Here is a 24,275-nt window from a genome sequence, read left to right on the forward strand (position 1 = left end):
ATATAAGAGCTAGTCGTAACATAATGTCATGGGAAACATGGGCCTCGTTAGGTCACCCAAATCTCACACTGTTGATAGCAACGGTTGTTGCAGTCAATAATTGTCAAACAATGATTGTAGGAAGCCTTGAAATTGAGTTTTTAAATAGGACTAAACATGCATTTTGCAAATTCTATGTGACCCGTGTAGGAATAATTGAAGCAATATCATACTAGGGAGAACATGGATAATGGCTGGATTGTATAGTCAATTGGACAAAAAGAATTGCAATCCTTGTATTGTAAAATGACCAAGTGACCGCACCGTTGGAGCACGATACTAACCATAACCATGCAATCTCTCAAACTTCCACTTCCAATAACAATAACGCACGTTAATCATGAAAAAAATACTAAAGTTGTTGCACTGACAAAAATCATAAACGTTAATGAACAAACAAAACCTCACCAACAAGAACAAAAATTAGAACCTAGGCAACCAACAAAACAATTGCCTAAACAAGCCCCAAAAAAAGTGTGGATACCAAAGAAAACCTTGGGTCATCAGAATAGACACAATGCCATACCTAAACCATGGTGACTAAACACCTCATCGAAAAGTACTCCATACATCCAAATATTCCACCGAAAAGGGATGCCTTGACCAAGACATCCAACTTCGAAACAAATCTAGATATCAATTAAGCTCCTTGTAGACCAGGGCTATTATGAAGACCACTCTAGCATTTGGATTCCAAAGAGAACCTCTCCATCAAGGCCTAACCTTTCTTTACAAAGAGTAACCAAAATGGAATGGAGACCAAAAAATATATATTTATCCCAACCAAATGTACAAAGTGAGCAAGAGTGGAGACCAAAGGCTACAAAATCCATGTAGATGATTCCCTAACCTTACAATAGCTACAAATACCTGCAAATAATTCAGAAGTAGCCATACCCATCTCTCTTACCGTCATAGACCACATCGTCATCATCAACATTTGGATTTACCAAAATTCATACAAAGCTCATGTGCCACACCACAAATTCAGCTTACCAATTGGAAAACCAAAGTCAAGTCAAATTCACCAACAAATCTAACACGGATTACAACTAAGGTAACATCATGGATGAGCAAGTGATTTAACAATTGGGTTCCTTAAAACTTTGAACCTTAGCAACAATGTACATATGTAACGTAGCACGCAAAAAAAATTATACAGAAAATTAATATTGAGGATTGAAATAATGTCTTAAAAAAAACTCAGTCTTCTATGACTTTTATTACTACAAGCTATGAACATGGACTTCTCATGGGTAGATACGATTGCCCCAATCACTGACTTGGATTGTACAAAGTGGTTCTATGATGGGGAGAGAAGTATTCATGCATTCCAAACCCATTCTCATTACTTTTATGCATCATTAGAAGAAAGGTGTTGTGGAACTGCATTTGTGGATCTTTTTTGTTCACAATTTCTACCTTCTACCCCATGTTTAATCTGTGAGAGATGCATGCTTCCCATAGAATCCTTTTTATGCTGGCACTATAAAACTTTCTTTAGATGCTATGGGACAGGACTCATTCAATCATCGGTAGGATTAACCCCACAAAGACACGATGACATAAGTGTACTCTACTCAGTGGAAGGACCCTATCAGGTAAGAACTAAAGAAGAAACACTCTAGTAGAACAATGGAGAACAAATAGAAGATATGTAATACCTCTGACGTTCTATAAGAGCATAGTGTAAGAATTCCTTTAACAATTAATTAAAGGTACCTACTTAGCTTATTTGCCGATAGTTCCCGTGCCATTCCATAGTCAGGATGCACTCATACCACCATTGACTCGTACACCCTGCCTAATTAAGGCAACTCCCTTCGCACAGAGATAATTAATTAGAGTCATGCATTTTAGTAGCCTCTTTCTCTTTTACAACAACCAAGAAAGGCTTATTTCCTTTCTACCAAAGTAGTCATATATGTTGAGGATGTGGTGAATGATAGGGACTATGTGCTTTCTTTTCTACAAGCTATGACACTTTACAATCTAGGTTTACATCACAAAATAATATGGCAAACCATAGCTTCTGTACTACATGATTTTCAACCTGTACCTCCTCTAGAAATGAGTCATAGCCTTGAAGATTGGATATTGGTGGGTCAAAGAGAAAGCTACCATGTATTGCCCTTTTGCTATCTCACTACAGCCAGTGCCTACAAATTGCTTCTTCCTCCACCTTGGATAGCTTCTCTATTACATGATTTTTAGCATGTACCTCCTCTAGAAATGAGTCATAGCCTCAAAGATTGGATATTGGTGGGTCAAAAAGTAGGCTATCGTGTAGTTTTGCAATCTCACTGTAGTAGCCAGTGCATACAAATTGCTTCTTCCTCCACCTTGGATATAGGCTCATGGAAATTCACTATGGCACATTTGCAAGACTTCTAGCTGGTGGAGGGTGTCTCTCTTGAAGATCTAGAAGAGTAAATTACCCCTCAAGCAGAAAGTCATCTTCTAGAGATCGCTCATTGGTGCTTTACCAATTTGCAGTTTTATGGCTAAAAGACGTATTGCTTTTGTATCGTGTAGAAGTTGTTCACATCCACATGAAAGAATTAGTCATCTTCTATGGTCTTGCCCCTGTTCCCTTGCTCTTATGGACAAATTCCTTCATCTCAAATTTGGCAACAGATCTTTTGGCAAAAAAAATTCGTTGTTTAGCAGCAACTTCCCCCTTTTGCTAGAATTTGATGCTTTCATTGCATGGACTAGATTTTGGGCCCTATGGACCATTTTTCATGCAAGATCTTTACCACACAAGATATTCCTTGTTTTGCTTTATTCAGGAGATCCCTTCTTTTATCTCTTTGGGATTATTTTAGCCTTGGAAAGATTTCCTTGCACCAGCTACAAGTGTTCTTTGATTGCTTTTAAATTTTAATGTCAGGTAGCTAGGCTTGTAATCTACCTTATATTTTATGTATTTTTATTTTGGGTTTTCTCCTCCACTTAGAGGTTTCCCACTAGTAATATAAAGTATTACAAAAAAAATGTGTGTGTGTGTGTGTGTGTGTGTGAGAGAGAGAGAGAGAGAGAGAGAGAGAGAGAGAGCTTCTATGTCTATGCAAGATAGGTGTGAGAAGAGAGAGAGAGTGCATGTGTACATACATATATGTGTGTGGGAGAGGGTTGTGTCTATGTACGTGACAGACATAAAGAGAATGCATGTGAGAGAGAGACACACATATATGCATCTATATGAGAGAGTCGCACATGGACACATGCACACACACTTATACATGCATATATGAATACACACACATGTACATAGGCATATATAAACACACACTATACATTAAAAATACACACACTCACATATTCTTACACATATATATACATAAATGTATATACACATACACACTTGCATACGCATACACATATATACACACATATGAATACAAACAAAAACTTTATGTCACAGCCACGCACGGGTCACCTACTTGTCTTACTTACCTTCACGATGTGACAAATTGACTATGAGAGTTCTCATAAAATTCTTGAAAACTCAAAATTAAAAAAAATCTCACTCCTCTTTATTCTCACCCTCTTCAATTTATCAATTTATTTTAACAATACCAAGTAAATAGGGGTGCACCATGAGTAAAAAATGGTTATTTATTAATTAGTTGATAGGTTTTTTTTGGTAACCTTTGAAATAAAGGTTTTTTAACACCTTAATCAAGGTAACTGAAACGACATTATTGTGTGTGCGTGCCCTAGGGGCATGTTGTATATGGAAATGTTGGAGAGTTATGATGTTTACCCTCTATGCCTGGCTCCCCTTCCTCCATGCCTGCCTCCCCTTCTATGCTTAGTGCTTGCGTAACCATCCTCTCGCCATAGTAACGGGGATATTCCTAGTAGACTTAAGCATAGCACAACTAGCATCAACATAAGTCCTCACCAAAATATAAAAACTCACCACATCTCCCATATTCTCTCTCTCTCTCTCTCTCTCTCTCTCTCTCTCTCTCTCTCTCTCTCTCTCTCTCTCTCTCTCTCTCTCTCTCTCTCCCTCTCAACAAAAAATACTTTTCCAAGAATGAGCTCAATTGTGAAAAATTATACCTTCATTTCAAATTTTAAAGATCCTCTCTATGGCCCCTTTTCTCCCTCTCGTTTGGCCACATGGAGAGGGAGTAAGTTTCTTGTTTGGCCACATGGAGATGGAGTAAGTTGTGTTTAATAAAGAGTAGACTAGCTAACTTTGTATCACATTAAAATTTTTGGCATGGCTTTGTTAAAAGTTAGGCCTTAGAAGTGCACAATATTTGTTTAAAATTCTTAGAAGAACATAATAGGGGCCCAAAGTGTGTTAAAAAATGAAAAATCATTATAGTTATTTAGAGGATTTTTTTACTTATCTTGGATTCTAAGGTTAAACTAAAAATAATAAACCTTAATCAACATTAATACTAACATAAATATCAAAAGTTGTGTCCTCTCCTTCCCTCCCTCCCTCCCTCCCTCCCCCCCCTCTCTCTCTCTCTCTCTCTCTCACACACACACACACACACACACAAGGTCCAAGGTGACCTCTCATATGGATCTAGAGGCAACCTCTCTCTCCCTCTCTGATATGTCACAAACGACCTCTCTCCCTCTATCGTACTGGGCCTAGGGGGGCCTCTCTTCTTCCTTCTCTTGTAGAGGGTCCAGGGCGACCTCTCTCCTATCTGTGTGACTAGTGTGTACTGGGTTGTAGGGAGGTATGCATGTAGGAGTTATATATATTTTTGGCCATGGGATCATTGCGCTTTAGAAAACACATAGAGGAGGGCAATCGACGATGTAGGTGAGAGAAGCCTTAATTGGCAGAGGAGGTGGAGGGATAACCATCCTTCCCAAATAATAATTTTGAATCTATAAGATTTTTCCTCAAGATTTTTAAAAATATCTATGGAGGCAGATTTCTCATAGCTATAGCTGTTTGGAAGATAAGAATTTTCTAAGATCGTAGAGGCATTAGACAATAGGGCCAAATGCTAGTAGATTAATCAAAGAGTAAGATTATTTTTAAAAGTTTTTTTAAAAGGATTTGAAACATTGTGTGCTTTTCTCTTCCTTTCAAATCGCCTCTTCTTTCTGCTTGCGCAAATAGATAGAGTTATGTAATAAGGAGAGAGTGTTTCTCGCCATAGCCAAAAGCTTTAAAGTGAGTGGAAAAAATCAATTAATTAGTTGAATGCTAATGAATTAATCAAGGTTGTTTTTAAGTTTTTGTACAAAGGATTGGAAATGTTGCATGCTCTTCTCTTCCCTTCAAATCACCTCTTCTTTCTACACATGTAACAGATAGAGTTACGTAGTGGGGTGAGAGCGCTTCTTGCCATACCCAAGAGCTTATGCAAGGTTACCTTTTTCTTGTCCATTCCCATTGTTTGTGCATACCCTTTTACAAGAAAAGATTACAAGCAAATTGTGACATGCAACATTATATGGGAGACATGTTCGTGTTCCAAACCTGCGGATCCAAAAAATCTCTCTAAGATTCTCATCACAAAGGGATCCATAAGGGCATTCATAAAACATGTCCTTAGTGCGATAGTGAGCCCGTAGCCTCAAGGCTAGGCTAGCAAAGAACAAGTGCCATAGTAAATTGGATAGCCTAATCCCATAGGGTAAGATATCCCCTACCATGAAATAGAGAGTCTCAAATAACCACATCCTTACATTCCACTGCATGTGAATGTCAAGGACTACCTCACAAAGGGATCCATAAGGACATTCACAAAACATGTACAATGAGCCCATAGCCTCAAGGACACGTGCCATGGGAAACTGCATAGTCTAGCCCCATAGGGCAAGATATCCCCTACCCTGAAATATAGAGTCTCGCGTAGCGACCTCCTTACGTTCCATCGCCACATGAGGATGGAATTTCAAATGGGAAGGTGGATTGTGACCAACATAGCACTTAGAGGCTTAGAGTTGGGCAAAACCAAGCCAATCCACATCTCAAGGATGATAACCAAATTTATTGATGGAACACAGATCCCATTTAGATATTGATCAAATTTGTGAGGCCATGGGACGGATTGATGATCCCACCAAGATTTGTTCATTTGGACTTTACCTTGAAGGCAAAGCAGGCTAGTGATTCAAGTCACTAAACCCACTTAAAAAGGCCATCGATAAGGTCTTGAGACACACATTCATTGTGCGATTCCCACCTAGTGGAGGCCTATCGCACATGTCTATAACCTCAAGTAGGAGGAGGCCGAAGTTTCAGGCCTTTTTTGGCTCATTTTTTATGGCTTTTGTTGAATGTCACTTGAGTATTTTTTTGGCTAATTTGTTATGGCTGGATGTAACTTAAGTATTTTGTAAGATAAGTAATAATGGTATCCATTTGTATCTAACTCTTTCGCTTTATTTTAGGACCTAATTTGCATTAAAATAGCCAATGCTTTTGTCAAAGTAGTAAATGTAACCATAGAAAAAGTTTTATTTTGGGAACTTAATTGTCCTTATGCTTAGATTTTAAATGATTTTAACATAAATAGTGTTTATAGATAAGTTGACGCTAAAGCATGAAAAATTATGGGGTTTAAACCACTACATATTATTAGAATGCTTGAATAGGGTCCACATTACCTTTTTCTAGACAAGCGAATTGCATGGATCATCAATTTTATTGCTTAAGACCATAAGCAATAAAATCACAAGTATTACTTAAGACCATAAGCAATAAAAGTTCAGTACAAGGGGTTTAAATCACTACATATTATTAGAATGCATCCAAGTTACTCTAAACAAGTGAATTACATGAATCATTAGTTTTATTACCTGAAGTAAGAAAGCGTATTTCAATACAAGGGGTTCAAACGGCTACATATTATTAGAATGCTTGAATAGGGTCCAAGTTACCTTTTTCTAAACAAGTGAATTACATAGATCATCAATTTTATTACTTAAGACCATAAGGCATTTATTAAGCCAATCCACATCTCAAGGATGATAAACAAATTTATTGATGGTACATAGATCCCATTTAGATTTTGATGAAATTTGTGAGGCCATGGGATGGATTGATGATCCCACTAAGATCTATTCATTTGGACTTTACCTTGAAGGCAAAGCAGGCTAGTGGTTTAGGTCACCAAACCCACTTGAAAAGGCCATCAATGAGGTCTTGAGACACACATTCATTGTGCGATTCTCGACCATTGGAGTCCTATCACACAGATCTATAACCTCAAGCAGGAGGAGGGAGAAGTTCCTTGAAAAGGCCATTGATGAGGTCTTGAGACATACATTCATCGTGCGATTCTCGCCCAATGGAGCCCTATCACACAGATCTATAACCTCAAGTAGGAGGAGGGAGAAGTTCCTAGGCCTTTTTTTGGCTCATTTTTTAGGAGGAGGGAGAAGTTCCTAGGAGGAGGGAGAAGTTCCTAGGCCTTTTTTTGGCTCATTTTTTATGGCTTTTGTTGGATGTCACTTAAGTATTTTTTGGCTAATTTCTTATGGCTTTTGTCGTGGATGTCACTTAAGTATTTTGTAAGATAAGTAATAATGGTCTCCATAACTCTTTGGATTTATTTTAGGACCTAATTTGCATTACAATAGCCAATGCTTTTGTCAAAGTAGTAAATGTAACCATAACAAAAGTTTTCTTTTGGGAAAATAATTGTCCTTCTGCTTAGATTTTAAATGATTTTTAACATAAATAATGTTTATAGATAAGTTAATGCCTAAAGTATGAAAAATTATGAGGTTTAAACCACTACACATTATTAGAATGCTTGAAAAGTGCCCACATTACCTTTTTCTAGACAAGTGAGTTGCATGGATCATCAATTTTATTGCTTAAGACCATAAGCAATAAAATCACAAGTATTACTTAAGACCATAAGTAATAAAAGTTCAGTATAAGGGGTTTAAATCACTACATATTATTAGAATGCATCCAAGTTACTCTAAACAAGTAAATTACATGATCATTAGTTTTTTGAACCTTCAGTAAGAAAGCGTACTTCAATACAAGGGGTTCAAACTGCCACATATTATTAGAATGCTTGAATAGGGTCCAAGTTACCTTTTTCTAAACAAGTGAATTACATAGATCATCAATTTTGTTGCACCATAAGCCATTTATTAACAAGCCTAGTCCTACCAAGGCATGCCAATAGTACGTGGCTTAACCAATGGTTGGCGGAAACTATAAGGATTGCATGTGTGTAGGGCCTGTTTGGATACAAAAATGATGAGTGGGCATGGATGGGGAGCAATCCCTATTTGAGCCCTCTTCGATCCCACTCATCATCTATATTCAACAAATTTTATGAGGGTGGAATGTGTAAAGGGCCTTAATTGCTAAGTCTGGTTTGATAGAGTCAATAACACAATCTTGCTTGTCCATTACCCCCCCCCCCCCCCTCCTTCGCGCCCTCTCCCCTAAACAACACACATTATGTTCTTAGTGTGAAAATTGGAAATGAGAATGTGAAAGAGACATGAGTTGGGACTAAAAGGCTTTTGTAGCAAGTCACTTTTGGAAATGAACTTTAAAAAAACGTGTTGCATTATCAATTATTCTGGATACAAAAAGCAAGTGAAGCAAAAGATCCAAATCCCATTATCCCATCCACAAGAGGGGAATCTTCAAAGAGAGCTAAAAAGTTTAAAAGAAGATGCATTGTGCTCTTTAAATACTTTATAGTATATACACAAGCATACCTTAGAGGATCTTTAAGTGACGTGATGCAAACATTTATTAAATGATGCCTAAGCTCAGAGCAAAGCTAAGGTCCCCCTTCGTCGCCTCCACTACAAACATCCTTTTGGGAGGTGGTCGATGTGGCATGGAGCTGCAGCATCATCTGAGAGCACAAAAAGTCGCCTTGTTGTGTCCACTGACGATGGGAATCTGCATGTGGTTTGCCATGAGAGAGAGAGAGAGAGAGAGAGAGAGAGAGAGGGGCTCACTTATGTCTTTCCTTGGAATCACATACATACATGGCATGCAGAACTTTGTACGAATGTATGCATGCATGCATACATACATTGGGATGCCAGAGAGAGAGAGCTATGTTGTATGCATGTATGCATGCATTAAATGCACACATACATATATGGACTGTGTGCGCCACAGAGAGAGAGAGAGAGAGAGAGAGAGAGAGAGGATGGTGCCCACCTTCAAGGTGCCTTCCTGCCCTTGCTCCTTTGCTTCCTCCTCAAGGGTGGGTGTGTGTGTGTGTGTGTGAGAGAGAGAGAGAGAGAGAGAGAGAGAGAGAGAGAGAGAGAGGATGGTGCCCTCCTTCATGGTGCCTTCCTGGCCTTGCTCCTTTGCTTCCTCCTCAAGTTTCTGTCTCAACCCCATATGTGGGCTGGCTGGCTACTCTGCAACAACAAGGCTCCAGTGCACCCTCCTTCAACAGTGCACCCTCCTTCAACGCTGCACTCGATCCGAGCCTAAGTATTCATGCCGTTCAAATAGCATTTTCAATCACAAATTCAGCTCATTATGCCTCAGAAGCAATGAACCTTCATATAATGTTGTATTATACCATCAAGGCTTCAGCCATCCGAAATTTGGGTGGTTGAAATCTTCCTGCATAGTAGGATCATCCCTTTACCTTCGTTATGCTTCATAACATATTCCAACTTGATTGTATTCATGTTCTGCATTGTTATATCACACCACACCATCAACCTGTAAGCTACACTAACATTGGGATGTCCCTTTACCTTCAGTGTTTGGGGCAAGTGCACCAAAGCCCTTATATATATGTACATGAACCCATCCTGTAGTGCTACCATCCGATCCCTTTCCTATGTGCATGAACCCACATTGTGCAGACCCACCCATGTGTACACGAACCCATCAGGTTTTATTTTTGTTTGTGGCAATTCTATCAGACTCATGAGTTAGTCTGGTACTTTGCCTCATAGCATTGCTTAATTGGACTGACATTTTGCATCTATTTTTTGCTTCTAGACCCATTCAGTTCCACAAATATCTAGAAAGGAATCTCAAAAAATGTGGCCTTCAAGAGGCCTTGGAATTGGTCATGCAAGGCAGCTGTCTCGAACCATTTCAGCTGATTACTGTTCAGATATCATGGATCCTAGTGTTGTACCTCCGTCTCTCTCTGATGTTGCACCCTTTATACGGGTTGCTTTTGATGTTGAGGACAAATATCCACGTGTTGCATATCTTTGTGAGTGGCCCTTTAGTTTCAGACATCAAAATGGATGTGCTCGGGTGCCTCACAAGGTTGTTCTTCACAATACTAATCGCGGCTGGGTTTTGCTTTAAACAGGCCTCAGACATGCATTAAACAAAGCAATTGAAATCGACCCGAATTCTTGGGGAAGGCGAGTCATGCAGTTCAAGACGGCTTTACGTCACAAACTAGAACAGGTATGCCTTGAACTTCAAAGGCTTGAATGCCATGCATTCTAATCATGTGCGTGCATGCATGTTTTGGAAGAAAGGAAATCTTGATTACAATACCATTGCAACTACCTAGTGCCAGGAAATCCATTTGAGCACTTGAGGGACGTTTATGCTAACCACGATTGGAATCCTTTCATCTTTACATACCTCAACATGATCAAAATCGAAGTCCTCACATGTAGCATACTGAGCTCCATATGTGGTCTCCTGTGTTGTTAAAATTCTTTCTCAAATAGCATGGTTGTTGTTGACATCACACCTTCTCTAATACCTTGGATTGGACTAGAGATTCTTCCACTAATATCGGATTTGGAACATTGGAAGCTTCAAATACTTCTAAGACTGAGACTGCTAATTCCCGAAACCACATTGTGAAATTTTTGGTCTTCTGAGGATACTTCCCTTGTCGAGTTTTTGACCCATGGTGAGATCACCACTTTTGTGCTTTCTTCATCCTGTCGTTGTCTGCCAATGCTGCTTCATTGCATTGATAGGGTCTCCGAAAAATTGCCATCACGTCCTCCCAGTCCTTCCGATATCCGGCTTCAAGTCAAGTTCTTTGTTTTTCCTGTTTATATTGGGTTTCACATTGGGCTTCAAGTTCTTTATCTTCCTTAAGGGTTCTTGGTCTCGACAGTACCGCTCCTCCATCTCCTGTTCTTGCTGGTACCAATGTGCATGTTTCTCACTGGGTACTTCACTCATCCAACATAAAATTTTCGGTTTTGGATAAGACTTGACTAGACTTCCTCCACTACTAGTCATAAATAGAAGAGACCCTAGGATCTAGCACTGATGCTTTGATACCAACGTCAGATGCAGAACATTTGCCTGGCCTTGTTCTAATACCATTGCCACATGTACGCTATTGGAAGTGTGCTATTTTAGACTAGTCATATACATAAAAGCTAAAAATACACAGAGAATAGGAAGAGAAGAAGAGAGATGAAAGCGAAAGACTTAGTTTCTCTACCTAATTTACTCTATATTATGCAAAAGATGATTATTTACAATGAATTTGTTGAAAATGAAACTTTCATTTTGAAAAGAGCAAGAAGCTAACCCTGTGTTAATGCTGCTGCTTGGGCTGTGAACATGGAGAGTTGTGGATCCCTATCATAGGAAAATCCTTGTTTAACTACTTAACTTGGCCAGACTTTTGCGAGTCCAAAAATCATGTCATAAAATTCAATAAATGTTTTCAAATTCGGCTAAAAAGGTGCCCATCTCTTGGTCCCTTGGCAAGGCCGATTTACACGTGCCGAGGCTGTCCAAAACTGTTTTAAAAGAACGAGAGAGCAGGCTCCCTGTACTGCTGCGCATCCCCCCTGCTGCACACCTGAGCGCCTCTTCCTTCCAGCCCTCGTGCCTGCCTTTCAGTTTGCCCCTCCTTTTCTGTTCTGCTGCGCACATCCTTCTGCTGGCCATTTTCTTTCCCCCTTCCAAGCCCCTTCCTCGCCTGCCATTTCACACCCCCTTCTCTGTACTGCTGCGCACCTCCTTCTGCTGGTCATTCCCTTCCTGGGCTGAGAGTTTCTAGACCCCCACCCCCCCTCCTTGTGTGCCCTTCCGCCTGAGCCCAGCCATCTGCTCCCCTGCATTCCAGCTTGCCCTTGCTCCTTCACCTGTTTTCTTTTTCTCTCCTGCTTGTCCTGCTGCCCTGTTTAGCCACCCATCCTCTTCGCTGCCCTTTCCTCCCCTTCATGCATTCCCCTCTGCCTCCCTCCTCTTTGATGGCATGGATGGGTTTCTCCTTGGAGTGGATCAGAGGGGTCTCTTGCATGTATAGGGAGGCGCACAACATAGTTTTGGCTTGCGGCGGCCGTGGTGAGCGCTTTCAGATCTCCCGTTCTATGAGGCAAGGATGCCCCTTAGCTCCACTACTTTACCTTATAGTAGCGGAGGCTATAAGCAGGTTTTTGAGGTTTCTTCAGGGGTTTCAGGCCTAAGGCTGCCTCTTCGCACAGAGAAAGAGTTACTGGACTCAGAGTTAGCAGATGATATTGCTATGTTTTTGGAGGCTTCACAAGAATGCCTCTATGATTTCCGCACTGCCTTCTTGGAGATGTTTTGTTTGGCAGTAGGCGCCACCATCAATTGGCACAAATTAGCGGGATTCTAGATTAGTGACTCTTTCCATAGATAGATTGGGGTTTGGATGTGGGGTTTACTTGGATTGAGAGAGGATGCACTGCCAGATACCTTGGCTATCAGGTTGGCACTGACATCTCGCTTGCACAATGGTTCGCTCTTGTGCTCATGAGCATTAACAACAAACTTTAGCATTGGAGTAGCAAGAAGCTTGATTTGGCCTCTAGAGCCTTGGTAGCTAACCAAGTGTTGCGGGTGACTTCTTGGTTTGTCACGTCGTGCTGGTTTTTGTGTAAGGGATGCATTGGTCAACTTCGTTGGCTTATTCGGAACTTCCTTTGGTCAAGATTAGATGGCGGTGTACACACTGGGGTGAGAGTGGCTTGGGATACCATTATTATGCCTAAGCAAGAGGGAGGATTGAACATCATTGACTCGGATGTGTAGTGTAAGGCTTTACTTTGTGAGCTGGTAGTGAGAGGATTTCTTCCTGGCATTGAGTCTTGGAAGGACTTTCTTCTGCAACAGATTATGAGGTGCACTCCGATTAGGGGAAGTGATTGGATTTACAGCCCACCTTTTATCTTCTCGGATGTAGAGCACCGACCACCTTCTTTGCCCTTGGTGAGATTTCTTGTGCGAGCGTGGGATCGCATGAGGAGCTTGGTGGTTCATATTCCTCCGCGGTTAGGTGAGGAGGCTTACAGGCAGCCCATTGTGTGGAATGACTTGATCTTGGATGAATTTGGTAGACTCTTTGGAGCAGCCACACCTATCCAGTGGGCTACTTGGGTGACTCTTCTCCCCCGAGTGTTGGATTGGAAGAGGTTCACGAGTCTCACGGAGGATGAGAGAATGCTTTGCACCCAACACTTCAGAGGCACTAGCTAGAGGATTATGGAGATGAATGCAGCCAGCCATACCTAACGAGTGGATCACAGGAAGCTTCGTGGAAGGGCCTCATCACTTATGGTTTGGGGTATTTTCAGAGGGACAGGGGTACCTCATCACTTATGGTTTGGGGTATTTTCAGAGGGACAGGGGTACCTCCGTGAGGCTCACGAGTCTCACGGAGGATGAGAGAATGCTTTGCACCCAACACTTCAGAGGCACTAGCTAGAGGATTATGGAGATGAATGCAGCCAGCCATACCTAACGAGTGGATCACAGGAAGCTTCGTGGAAGGGCCTCATCACTTATGGTTTGGGGTATTTTCAGAGGGACAGGGGTACCTCTTCAGGTCATGTGCTTTCCCACTTCAGGTGAGGATGATGTACCGGTTTTTAACTCCATTTAGGATAGATGGCTTTTGGAGAGAAATCTTGGACAGGATATCATTGAGGGTATGGAGGTCCAGCCGGTGAGAGTGGTGGGCATGGTAGGGAAGCACATCTATATTGATCCCCCTCAAGGAATGATTACGGACTCTAGGAGCCTCTAGTTATATGATGGGATCAGCAGATAACTGCATTGGGACCCCGGTGAGTGGGGGTGGAGGGATGCTTTAACCCTCTGAAAAGCATGCCCTTCTTCAATTACATTGTGCGAAATGCAGACACTTGATTTTGGGACAAATCCAGAGAGTCCCTACTTTTAGACCGCATTCGGAGGCTTATGGGATCACCCTTGACATTCAGAAAGCTTTTTGGCAGAGGTTGTGGCACTCGTGCAGGGAAACAAAGACTCCCTCTTTTATTTGGCTTTCTCTACATGGTGGCCTTGCCACCAACCAGTGGAGATCGGTCATTGGTGTTAGCCCAGCTTGTCCGAGATGTGCAAGAGCTTCAGAGATAGTCTACCATTGCTCATGGGAGTGTAGGGAGGCAGGCACTGAGGATTTGGATTGCAATAGAACACCTTTTTGGAAGGATGCCTACATTTGTTTTGGTGGTTTTGTTTGGTTGACATAGTCAGGCCTGCAAATCAGGTTTGAAGGAAATGATAGAGATATGGTCATGCGGGTTACAGTCTACCATTGCTCATGGGAGTGCAGGGAGGCAGGCACTGAGGATTTGGATTGCAATAGCACACCTTTTTGGAAGGATGAGGAGGGATGCCTACATTTGTTTTGGTGCTTTTGTTTGGTTGACACAGTCAGGCCTACAAATCAGGCTTGAAGGAAACGACAGAGATATGGTCATGCAGGTTACCTAGGGAGTGGGTCGGCGATGCCGTCTTCAAGACGTGCCAGAGTTAGGCTACGTACCTCCAGCACAGAGATTGGACTCTGCATGGGAGATCATTGCTAGCATCACAGCATGGTACATCTTGAAGGGTAGATGCATTGAGGCCATGGAAGGCACTTTGGTTTATGATACACAATGCATTTGCAGGATCTAGTGTGATGTTATCCACATGCTCATGGTCACTTGGGCTAGCGTGCCAGGATTCAAGGATCTTCGAGGGATGCAGAGAGAAAACGTGGTCAATTCATGAGAGAATGGGATCATGGCATCTTTTTCACTCTCATATGGGACCTTGTTGGCAGCACAAGGCACTGGATTGGTTGAGATTTCCCCCTTGCTTGGTCTGTAATCTCCCTTCTTCTAAATTGTTTTCATACTTAATAGAAGTCTCTTTTCCATGGCCGCCGTGCCGCGTGGGGGGGGGCTGGGGTGGGGCTGTTTCAAATTTACCCCAAATCAGCACATTTCTACTTCATACTGATTTGCAACTGATTCTACCCTAGCGCTGACCTTAATTACGCTGTAGAAGTTTCAAGTGTCATGGCACATGCGTCTGAGGACGGATGCATGTGAGACCTAACCTACTTTTATTGCATATTACGAAAACATGAATGAATAATACAATCAAAAACACAGATTTTAACATGGATTTGTAATTGTATGATGTGTAATTCTGATACATTGCATAATCTTATTGATGACTTACTGTCCTCCACTAGAGAAAGGGGAAAAAGCTCATGGAAGCTGCATGCTGATGGTCCAAAAAGCCTTGTCTGCTGCTTGGGGAATTGGCATTGCAAATTATGCACGTTCCTAAAAGGTGAATTTGGGCATGTTCCTGGATTCATCTAGGTATATAATTCAGCCGTATTATCGGACATGAAGATTTCACATTGTGAAGTTTTCGTCCGAGTTGTGGCTAGTTGATTTTGTGCTAATTCTTTCTATCTTTAGCAGTGCATTTGCCCTATCAACTACTTATTTGCTGAACTAATTCTTTCTATTTGCTACTTCCCTTAGTGCTAGGCTTTATTATGGCTGAGTCTGCCCTGCATCTCCGGAGGTTTGACAGAAACTCAGTATGAAGGGTTTTGTGTGAATATATGCTCTTATGTGTGTGTGTGTGTGTGTGGAGTGCGTGTGTGTGAGCATATCTTGATACAGAGTTCTACACCCACTATTGGGCACTGCTGACGTTAGTGGGGATGTCATAGTATCTAGTCCATACTATGCATAATGGAGTTGATAGTTATAGTCTTGTGGGTTGACTATCATGAGTATATAACATGCACGTTCCTAAAAGGTGAATTTGGGCATGTTCTTGGATTCATCTAGGTATATAATTCAGCCGTATTAGTGGACATGCAGATTTCACATTGTGAAGTTTTTGTCCGAGTTGCAGCGAGTTGATTTTGTGCTAATTCTTTCTATCTTTAGCGGTGCATTTGTCCTATCAACTACTTATTTGCTATACTAATTCTTTCTATTTGCTACTTCCCTTAGTGCTAGGCTTCATTATGGCTAAGTCTGCCTTGCATCTCCAGAGGTTTGACAGAAACTCAGTATGAAGGACTTTGTGTGAATATATGCTCTTATGTGCAGAGGTTTGACAGAAACTCAGTATGAAGGACTTTGTGTGAATATATGCTCTTATGTGTGTGTGTGTGTGTGGAGTGCTCAAGTTGATTCCAAAGCAAGCACTTTGTGAAGAGTTCTCGCAATGGAGGCCGATTACGCTCATGCCTATGGTTTATAAATTGCTGGCTAAAATGCTTGTCAATAGACTTAAAGGGTTTTTGCATGATGGTTTGCATCCATCTCAGTATGGCTTCATTCCACGAAGGCAAATTACTGATAATCTAGCAAATGTCATCATTGGCATGGAGTATGCGAAATACACTCGACAAGATGTATTGGTCATGCAGGTTGACATTGAAAAGGCATTTGACACTGTTCTTTGGGATTACATTGCAGATACCATGCTTCGGCTGGGATTTGGGCCTAAGCTATCCTCTGTGGTTTATTTCTTGTATGCTGACAGTACCTCTGCCGGTTTGTTGGATGGTTTTCTCACAGATCCTTGGCATTTGGGACGTTCAGTAAGGCAAGGTTGTCCTCTCAGTGCTTTGCTTTATGCGATTGCTACTCATCCCCTGCTTATGTATTTGGAATCTTTGACTTCGTCTGGAAGATTGCAGGGCTTGAAATTACCCTCTGGGAAACATTTTATTGCGCAAGCTTATGCAGATGATTCTCTCTTTATGCCTCGCAATCACCAAGATGATGTGGAACAAATTATGCACACTCTTCATTTGTTTGGATTGGCAGCAGGCCTCAAAGTGAATTTTCGTAAATCCAAACTATTGGCTCTGACTGAATATGATTGGCATAAGCTGCTTTGGCCAGGCGAACTTGTTCCTCCGAACATTATAGTTCGTCATTTGGGTTATCCGCTGGGTTGGACTGTATCGGCTACACGGAAATTGGATTGGGTAGCCGAGCGCTTGCACTCCAAGTTACATTATTGGAAGTTGTCCACTTGGCCGCTTCATGTGCGTCTTAGAATTGTGCAATGCATTCTTGTAGCTTATGTGCAGTTTTATCTACCTTTGCTATATTGGTCTCAATCCCGCTTGAAGTCCCTTATGTCAAGTATATTGGCGCATTTCTGGCGCACTTCATCTCGTGGAAAGGGCCTCAGATTGTTATCCATGGACAAGTTATGCTCTCCTAAGCGCCTTGGAGGCTTGAATATTTTGGATTTGAGACGTCATGTTTTGGCCAGGAAAGCTATGCTTTTGCCGGTTTTGTTGGATCAGCAGCAACCCTGGACTCTCATGGTGTCCCATTTGTGTCGGCATATTGTCACGCCATTCTATGGTCATTGGCAACCCACATACTGGGATCTTATATGTGGAAAACTTGAAGGACACATTCCGGGATGTTCTTTCACTTCTTCTCTCATTATTGATTGGAAGGAAGTTACTTCACATATGATATGGCATGGTTCCCGATCTTTGATGGGCAATTCCCTGCGGCTAGAGAGTTTGCATTGGAGTCGTGTATTTTCTTCCACTTTGGTTGACCGTTCACCTCGTCAAGCATATTTTTCTATCTCAAAAAGGAATTTGTCAGATACATCAGGTGGTGGATGACACTGGTCAGGTTCTTTCCTTCTCTGTTGCGGCAGATCGTTTTCAATTGGGATCCCATTATTCTCATCTTTGGACAGAAATTCAGCGGATGATTGCTGATATTTCTCCTTTACCTCGCTTGAATGTGGATTCCCGTCTATCTGATTGGAATCTTGGAACCACTCCTATGAAATGTATTTCAGCTGGGACAGTTTATGCCCTCTTGCAATCGGATGCATGGATAGTCAGACATGGTAATCAGCTATGGTCTCTCTCCAAATCTTCAATGTGGTGGAAACATACATTGTTTCGCATTTGGAAAAGTCATCTGCCTCTTAAAGAACGCCTGTTCTTGTGGCGCTGTTTGGTTGGTGCTCTTCCTGTTGGTAGCTTGTTACATGCACGTCATATTGCGCCTTCACGTTGTGTCCGATGTAAAGCTACTGAGGAGACTGTCCCACATTTACTATGGGGCTGCGTATGCTCCAGATCGTTCATTCGCCGGGTCTCGACTGCTCTTCGCCTTCGTTTCCCTTCGGGCATTTTTCACAGATGCTTTTGGCTTTTTGGGGTGTTACAAGCATCACAGTCTCAGTTTGCAGTATTTTTCAGCTGGGTCCGATTCTGGGTCTTTTGGACCATATGGCATGTTCGGAACAACCTCATGTTCCAAGCCAATGACATTGTTCCCTTCCATTACTTCAAGTTCTCGCTTGGTCACGCGCTTCATTTTGCTTATGATGCTGGGGACATCACTCTTGATGCTTATAGGATTTACTTTGATTGCTTCTAGGTGGTGAAGCCTATAGTTACTCCTCTTTTTCTGGGTTTTCCTCGCTTAGAGGTTTCCCACTTGTAAATAGAAAGTGTGATCTTTTTGGTGGGTTTTCCTCGTTTTGAGGTTTCCCACCTGTAATTAATGACATTAAGCTTTACAAAAAAAAAAAAAAAGTGTGTGTGGAGTGCGTGTGTGAGAGCATATCTTGATACAGAGTTCTACACCCACTATTGGGCACTGATGACGTTAGTGGGGATGTCGTAGTATCTAGTCCATACTATGCATAATGGAGTTGATAGTTATATAGTCTTGTGGGCTGACTACCATGAGTATATAACATGCACGTTTCGAAAAGGTGAATTTGGGCATGTTCCTGGATTCATCTAGGTGAGAAAATGAACTTCAGTAAGTATAATGGTACTGACAGAGTGATCTTAGCCAGTTGGTACTTGGAAGGTGAGGTCATTTCTTGGTTGACCCAGTGTGCTCATGTCCACACCAGATTATGTATGGCAGCTTATGTGTGGGATGAGTTTGTTCGCAACCTTAAGCAGCGATTTCTACCGCCCCATTACCTTGAGCGACTCGAAGACGAGTTCATGGGAGCGCGTTAGAACGCGCAACCAGTCCTTCAGTTTACCAATAGAATTTCAACTAAATGTTTGCAATTAGGCTTATCTGATACGGATAAGAAAGGGCAATTTTGTATGGCCTTGACACGTAAATCTAGTGGGAGGTGCGTATGTTTAGGCCAGCCACCTTCTTCGAAGACGCACTCTTGTTTGCGCAGAGTGCTGAAATGAAGCACAATGGTGGCAAGCCCAAGACTTCCCAGCCGACTACTCCCAAGGCTACCGCCTCGGGGGGGGAAAGGCTGGAACCAGACTGGGTCTTCCCCAAGACATAGCACAGGAGCCTCTGGCTCCAAGAACTCGAACAATGCGTCCAAGCTTACTCCAGACCAGAAAGCGGAGGCAGGCAAGACAGGTGGCATATAATTCAGTCGTATTAGCGGACATGCAGATTTCACATTGTGAAGTTTTCGTCCGAGTTGCGCCCAGTTGAGTTTGTGCTAATTCTTTCTATCTTTAGCGGTGCATTTGCCCTATCAACTACTTATTTGGTGTACTAATTCTTTCTATTTGCTACTTCCCTTAGTGCTAGGCTTCATTATGGCTGAGTCTGCCATGCATCTCCGGAGGTTTGACAGAAACTTAGTATGAAGGGCTTTGTGTGAATATATGCTCTTATGTGTGTGTGTGTGTGTGAGAGAGAGAGAGAGAGAGAGAGAGAGAGAGAGAGAGTGGTGTGTGTGTGTGTAGGTCTGGTGTGTGTGTGTGTGTGTGTGTGTGTACAAAAGTGGGCCGCCGAAGACCTGCTCGCCTGCTCCGTCGACCTGCTCGCCTGCTCCCTCGACCTGCTCGCCCCTTTTGGGTGAGCACGTGTGGTGAGGTGCTTGTCCTTGGACTGTATCGGGCTTCATTCCTGGACTGTGTCGGCCTTGCAGTAATCTACGCGACCTTCTGAGGGTTCCCAGATGCACTTTTTTCTCATCGCCAATCTGCTCTTCTTCCTCTCTTCCGCGACCTGTGTGCGTGTATAGGAGTGTGTGTGTGTGCGTGTGTGTCTGTGCCTCGCTACAGGTCACTTTTTTCCCTTCTATGTAAGTCGCTACAGGTCTCTATTTTTCCCCTCCTTGTAAGATTGTATTCCAATAGCGCTGTCCCCCTTTTTTTCTGATCTGTGTCTTCCTGCTGAATCGAATAGTCTCAATGGCAGAAACAAGCAAGTATTATGTCAAGAGAGCTCTTTCTCCTGAACCTAAAAGACAATCAAGGGAATCTCTGCCCCCCATAGCTCCTTCATCTGAAGATGCTTCCTATGTGTTTGACATGTTGAATGAGGATTTTCAACAAAGTAGAAGAGAATGGATACTACCTGCTCCGGAACTCACTTACAAGATGAAGTTGCCTTCTCTTGTGCATCCTCTGAAGAAGCTCTCTCAAACTGCAGTCATCATCTTTTTTCCAGGTAAAATACCCTCGGCTAATGATGTGGGACAATGGGTGAATTCTCTCCTAGGTGGATGCTATGTAGAAGGAGTCTATTTTGCCTCCAGAGGATTTTATGAAGTTCAGCTCTTGGATGCATCGACAAAACAAAAGATGCTGGAAATGTCCCCTTTATTTTTTGGTCGTCAAATGGTGCACATCATGCCTTGGTCTCCTAATAAGGATTATCAGAATCTCATCAAACATCACTGCCCTGTATGGGTTGAAGTCGTTGATTTCCCAGATTACATGAGAACAGAGCTTCCAGGCTTAGCGATGACATTGGGACAAGTGATCTGTCCCCCTCGTCCCACAGGTAACAAAAATCGTTTTTGCATCTTATGGGATACTGATAGACCAACCCCCTCTTCTATTGCAGTTGAGATTGAGGGTGTTAATTTGGGAAAGAAATATTTCACTTTGAAATGGGGCATTTTTGCTGGAGCTTGTTTCTCTTGTCACAAGTTCGGGCATCTAGCTTCTGAGTGTCCCTCAATCCTTCATCCGCCTCCTCCAGCTGCCATTCCTCCGCCATCTAATAAAGGAGGTCAAAAGACTTATGTGGAAAAGACTGAAGCTCAAGGAGCAAAGCCTTCAGTTCATACAGGGAACCAAGCCAATTTAGCCCAAAACAAGGATAAAGGAAAAAGCAAGCTAGTGGAAAATAATTCATCTTCTCACGAGGGTTGGCAGAATGCAAAGAAGACGGTGCCTCTCAAACAAAGACCTCTCCAATCTCGCAATTGGGATGCTTCTGCTCCATCTCCTGGTCAACCTTCTACCTCTTCGGACAGCCCCATCTCAAAGGCATGGGTCAATGCAGTTAAGAAGGGTATTCCACTTTGTGAAGAAGATGATTTAGTCAGGGAATTGGATTCTGAGGGTCAGCAAGACCCTGTGGCAATGGCAGAGGCTTGATGCCTCCCTTTCTCTTTGAGGACTGCTCATCTCTTGTACATATTTTCATGTGTACTTCTCTTAAATGTTTTTCTTATAATATACAGGGCCTCTGCAATCAGCATAAATGGAGGCTCCTATGGCATTATATAAATAATACTCATCCAGATGTTGTGTGTTTGCAAGAGCATAATCAGCATTCTTTTGCTGGCCAGCATGGGTTCTTTTCAGGCTATGATATATTTTATGCAGGATCTGGACAATTCTCTGGGCTGTGCATTTTAGCCAGACATGATCTGCAGCCCTGTGTAGCATATAATGATCTTTGTGGCCGATGGATGATTATCCAATGCATGATCAATGGAGAGATTTTTGAAATAGGCTCCTTGTATGCCTCTCAAATTTCAGCTTCCAGAGCTCAAATGTGGGACTCCATAAACCAATATCCTTGGTCTTCAAATTCTCTACTTTGTGGTGATTTTAATAATTCTCTTCACTGGAAGGACAATACCACACATAAATCCCATATGCTTCCCTCTGAAATCCAACGATGGGAACATATGACTTCTTCTCTTCATACTGCAGATTTATGGACAGCAACTCACCCTTCGGTTTTGGGATTCACATATCATCATAATGCTTTTACTGAATATTGGGCCAGGCTTGATAGATGGTATCTTATTCATGCTCAGCAATATGATGATTATACATGTCAAATGTGGACTGATTATTCTCAACAACTATCTGATCATACTCCACTCTGGCTCAACCTTTCTTTTGGTATGCCTCTGGATGATATTCAGCTCTCTTTAGTCAGACATTTGCAGGTTAATCAATTATATCTTTCTCATGAAAAATTCCAGCAAATGATCAGATTGGCTTGTAAGCCATTGTTATCTCATGCTCAGGAGGATCTGGATTTTGCTTGGAACTCTTTTGTACATCGTATTCAAAATGTCATTAAGGAATATGGAAGATGGTACATGGCAGAAACCAGACAGCATATCCAGTGGGCAAAATCATACAAGCAGTCCTTGGTACAGATTAGCCATCAAAGGTCTCTTTCTGCTTCTGAACAGAATTCATTGTCTTGTGCTTCTTCCATAATTGATGCTAATGATAAACGCAAGCTTTCCAAATGGCAGACAAGGGCTAGAGTTAAACCTATGCTAGATGAGGGCTGCTCCTCGAAATCTTTCTTTCGAAACTTACACACGTACAGACAAAGTCAATCTATCATGAGAGTCAGGAAACCGGATGGTCTTTGGACCCAGACTTTATCGTAGCTAGAAAAACAATGTCTGGATCATTTTCGGCTTCTTTTTTCTCTACCATCTTCTTCTACATCTCAGGCTGCATTGGCTCGGAGCAGATTTATTGAGCTTGTTTCTCCTATTGTTTCTTTGCAAAAAGCTTCAATGCTGGAAATGTCCTTTTCAGATACAGAATTGGATGAAGCTCTCAAGCATTTGGGTAAACATAAATCCCCAGGTTGGGATGGTTTGACGGTTGAATTTTTTGTAGCCTTCTGGGCTGAATTGAAGGGTCCAATCTTGAAGCTCGTTAATGTAGCCTGGCAGCATCAACATCTTCCCTCAGCTTGAAAGCATGGTCTGGTTAAGCTTCTGCCCAAAAAACCTCTGTGTGAGACAATGGATGACTGGAGGCCTATCACTTTGATGCCTATTATATATAAACTTATTGCTAAAATGTTGGTACACCGGATAAAGGATATCCTTCATGATGGACTTCATCCCAGGCAATATGGTTTTGTTCCAAGAAGGCATATACATGATAATATCTCCAATACTCTCATTGCAATGGAATATGCAAAATACTCTGCTCAGGATGTCTTGGTCATGCAGGTGGATGTGGCAAAGGCATTTGATACGGTGCAGTGGGATTATGTTTCTCAAATCATGTCTAAACTTGGTTTTGGGCCAAAGCTAGTTAATGTCATATATTGGCTTTACTCAGATTCCACTGCTCAATGCTTTATAGGGAAACATTTGTCTGATTCTTGGACTCTAGAACGATCAGTTCGACAGGGATGCCCTCTCAATGCTCTGTTCTATGCTATTGCTTCGCATCCTTTGCTTCTTTACATGGATCATCTGGTTGATACTAGACAGTTAGAGGGGCTTCAGATTTCTAGTTCACGGCCTTTCATTGCACAGGCTTATGCAGATGATTCATTCTTCATGCCAAAGAACAGTCCTTTGGAGCTTCGTCTATTGATGGATACTCTTTCAGATTTTGGGTTGGCAGCTGGTTTAAAAATTAATTTTCAGAAATCAAAACTCTTACCTCTCAAGCATTGTGACTGGCATGCTATCCTGTGGCCCGGCCAGATTATTTATCCGGAAAGCATAGTAAGACACTTGGGCTATCCCATTGGCTGGAAAATCAAAAATAAGCAACAAATATCTTGGGTGCTAAACAATATTAAGGACAAATTAGAATATTGGAAGATCTCCACTTGGCCATTACATGTACGGCTTCGAATTGTTCAGTCCATTGTTCTGGCTTATGTCCAATTCTACCTTTCTCTCTTACATTGGTCATCTCGAGATCTTTCTTCTTTTATGTCTCAAGCCATGGAGATTTTTTGGAAAACTAAGCTTCATAAAAAAGCTTTAAGGTTGCTCAAAATGGACCTGCTTTGCTCGCCAAAAATGCATGGTGGTT

The 24,275-nt window shown here is 41.9% G+C and overlaps 1 protein-coding gene and 1 pseudogene across 8 annotated transcripts in view; one reads left to right on the top strand and one right to left on the bottom strand.

Moving 5' to 3' along the window:
• LOC147616370 (uncharacterized) overlaps positions 1 to 24,275 on the bottom strand; it is a 301,034-nt pseudogene that overhangs the window by 118,859 nt on the left and 157,900 nt on the right.
• Positions 8,744 to 24,275, top strand: part of LOC147616371 (callose synthase 3-like) — a 118,653-nt gene continuing 103,121 nt past the window's right edge. For 2 of the 8 annotated variants that reach the window (XM_086777427.1, XM_086777428.1), the window contains exons 1-3: positions 9,163 to 9,608; positions 9,989 to 10,211; positions 10,314 to 10,414. In XM_086777427.1, coding sequence (XP_086633553.1) covers positions 9,297 to 9,608; positions 9,989 to 10,211; positions 10,314 to 10,414 — 636 coding nt within the window. In that variant the 5' untranslated portion in view covers positions 9,163 to 9,296. Of the gene's footprint in view, positions 9,609 to 9,889; positions 10,212 to 10,313; positions 10,415 to 24,275 lie in introns of those variants that run through there. The other 6 variants (XM_086777425.1, XM_086777426.1, XM_086777430.1 and 3 more) reach the window with 5 other exon arrangements.

This window comes from Cibotium barometz, chromosome 38 (assembly GCF_041138505.1).
Source record: "Cibotium barometz isolate CiBa-2024 chromosome 38, ASM4113850v1, whole genome shotgun sequence".
NCBI lineage: Eukaryota > Viridiplantae > Streptophyta > Polypodiopsida > Cyatheales > Cibotiaceae > Cibotium > Cibotium barometz.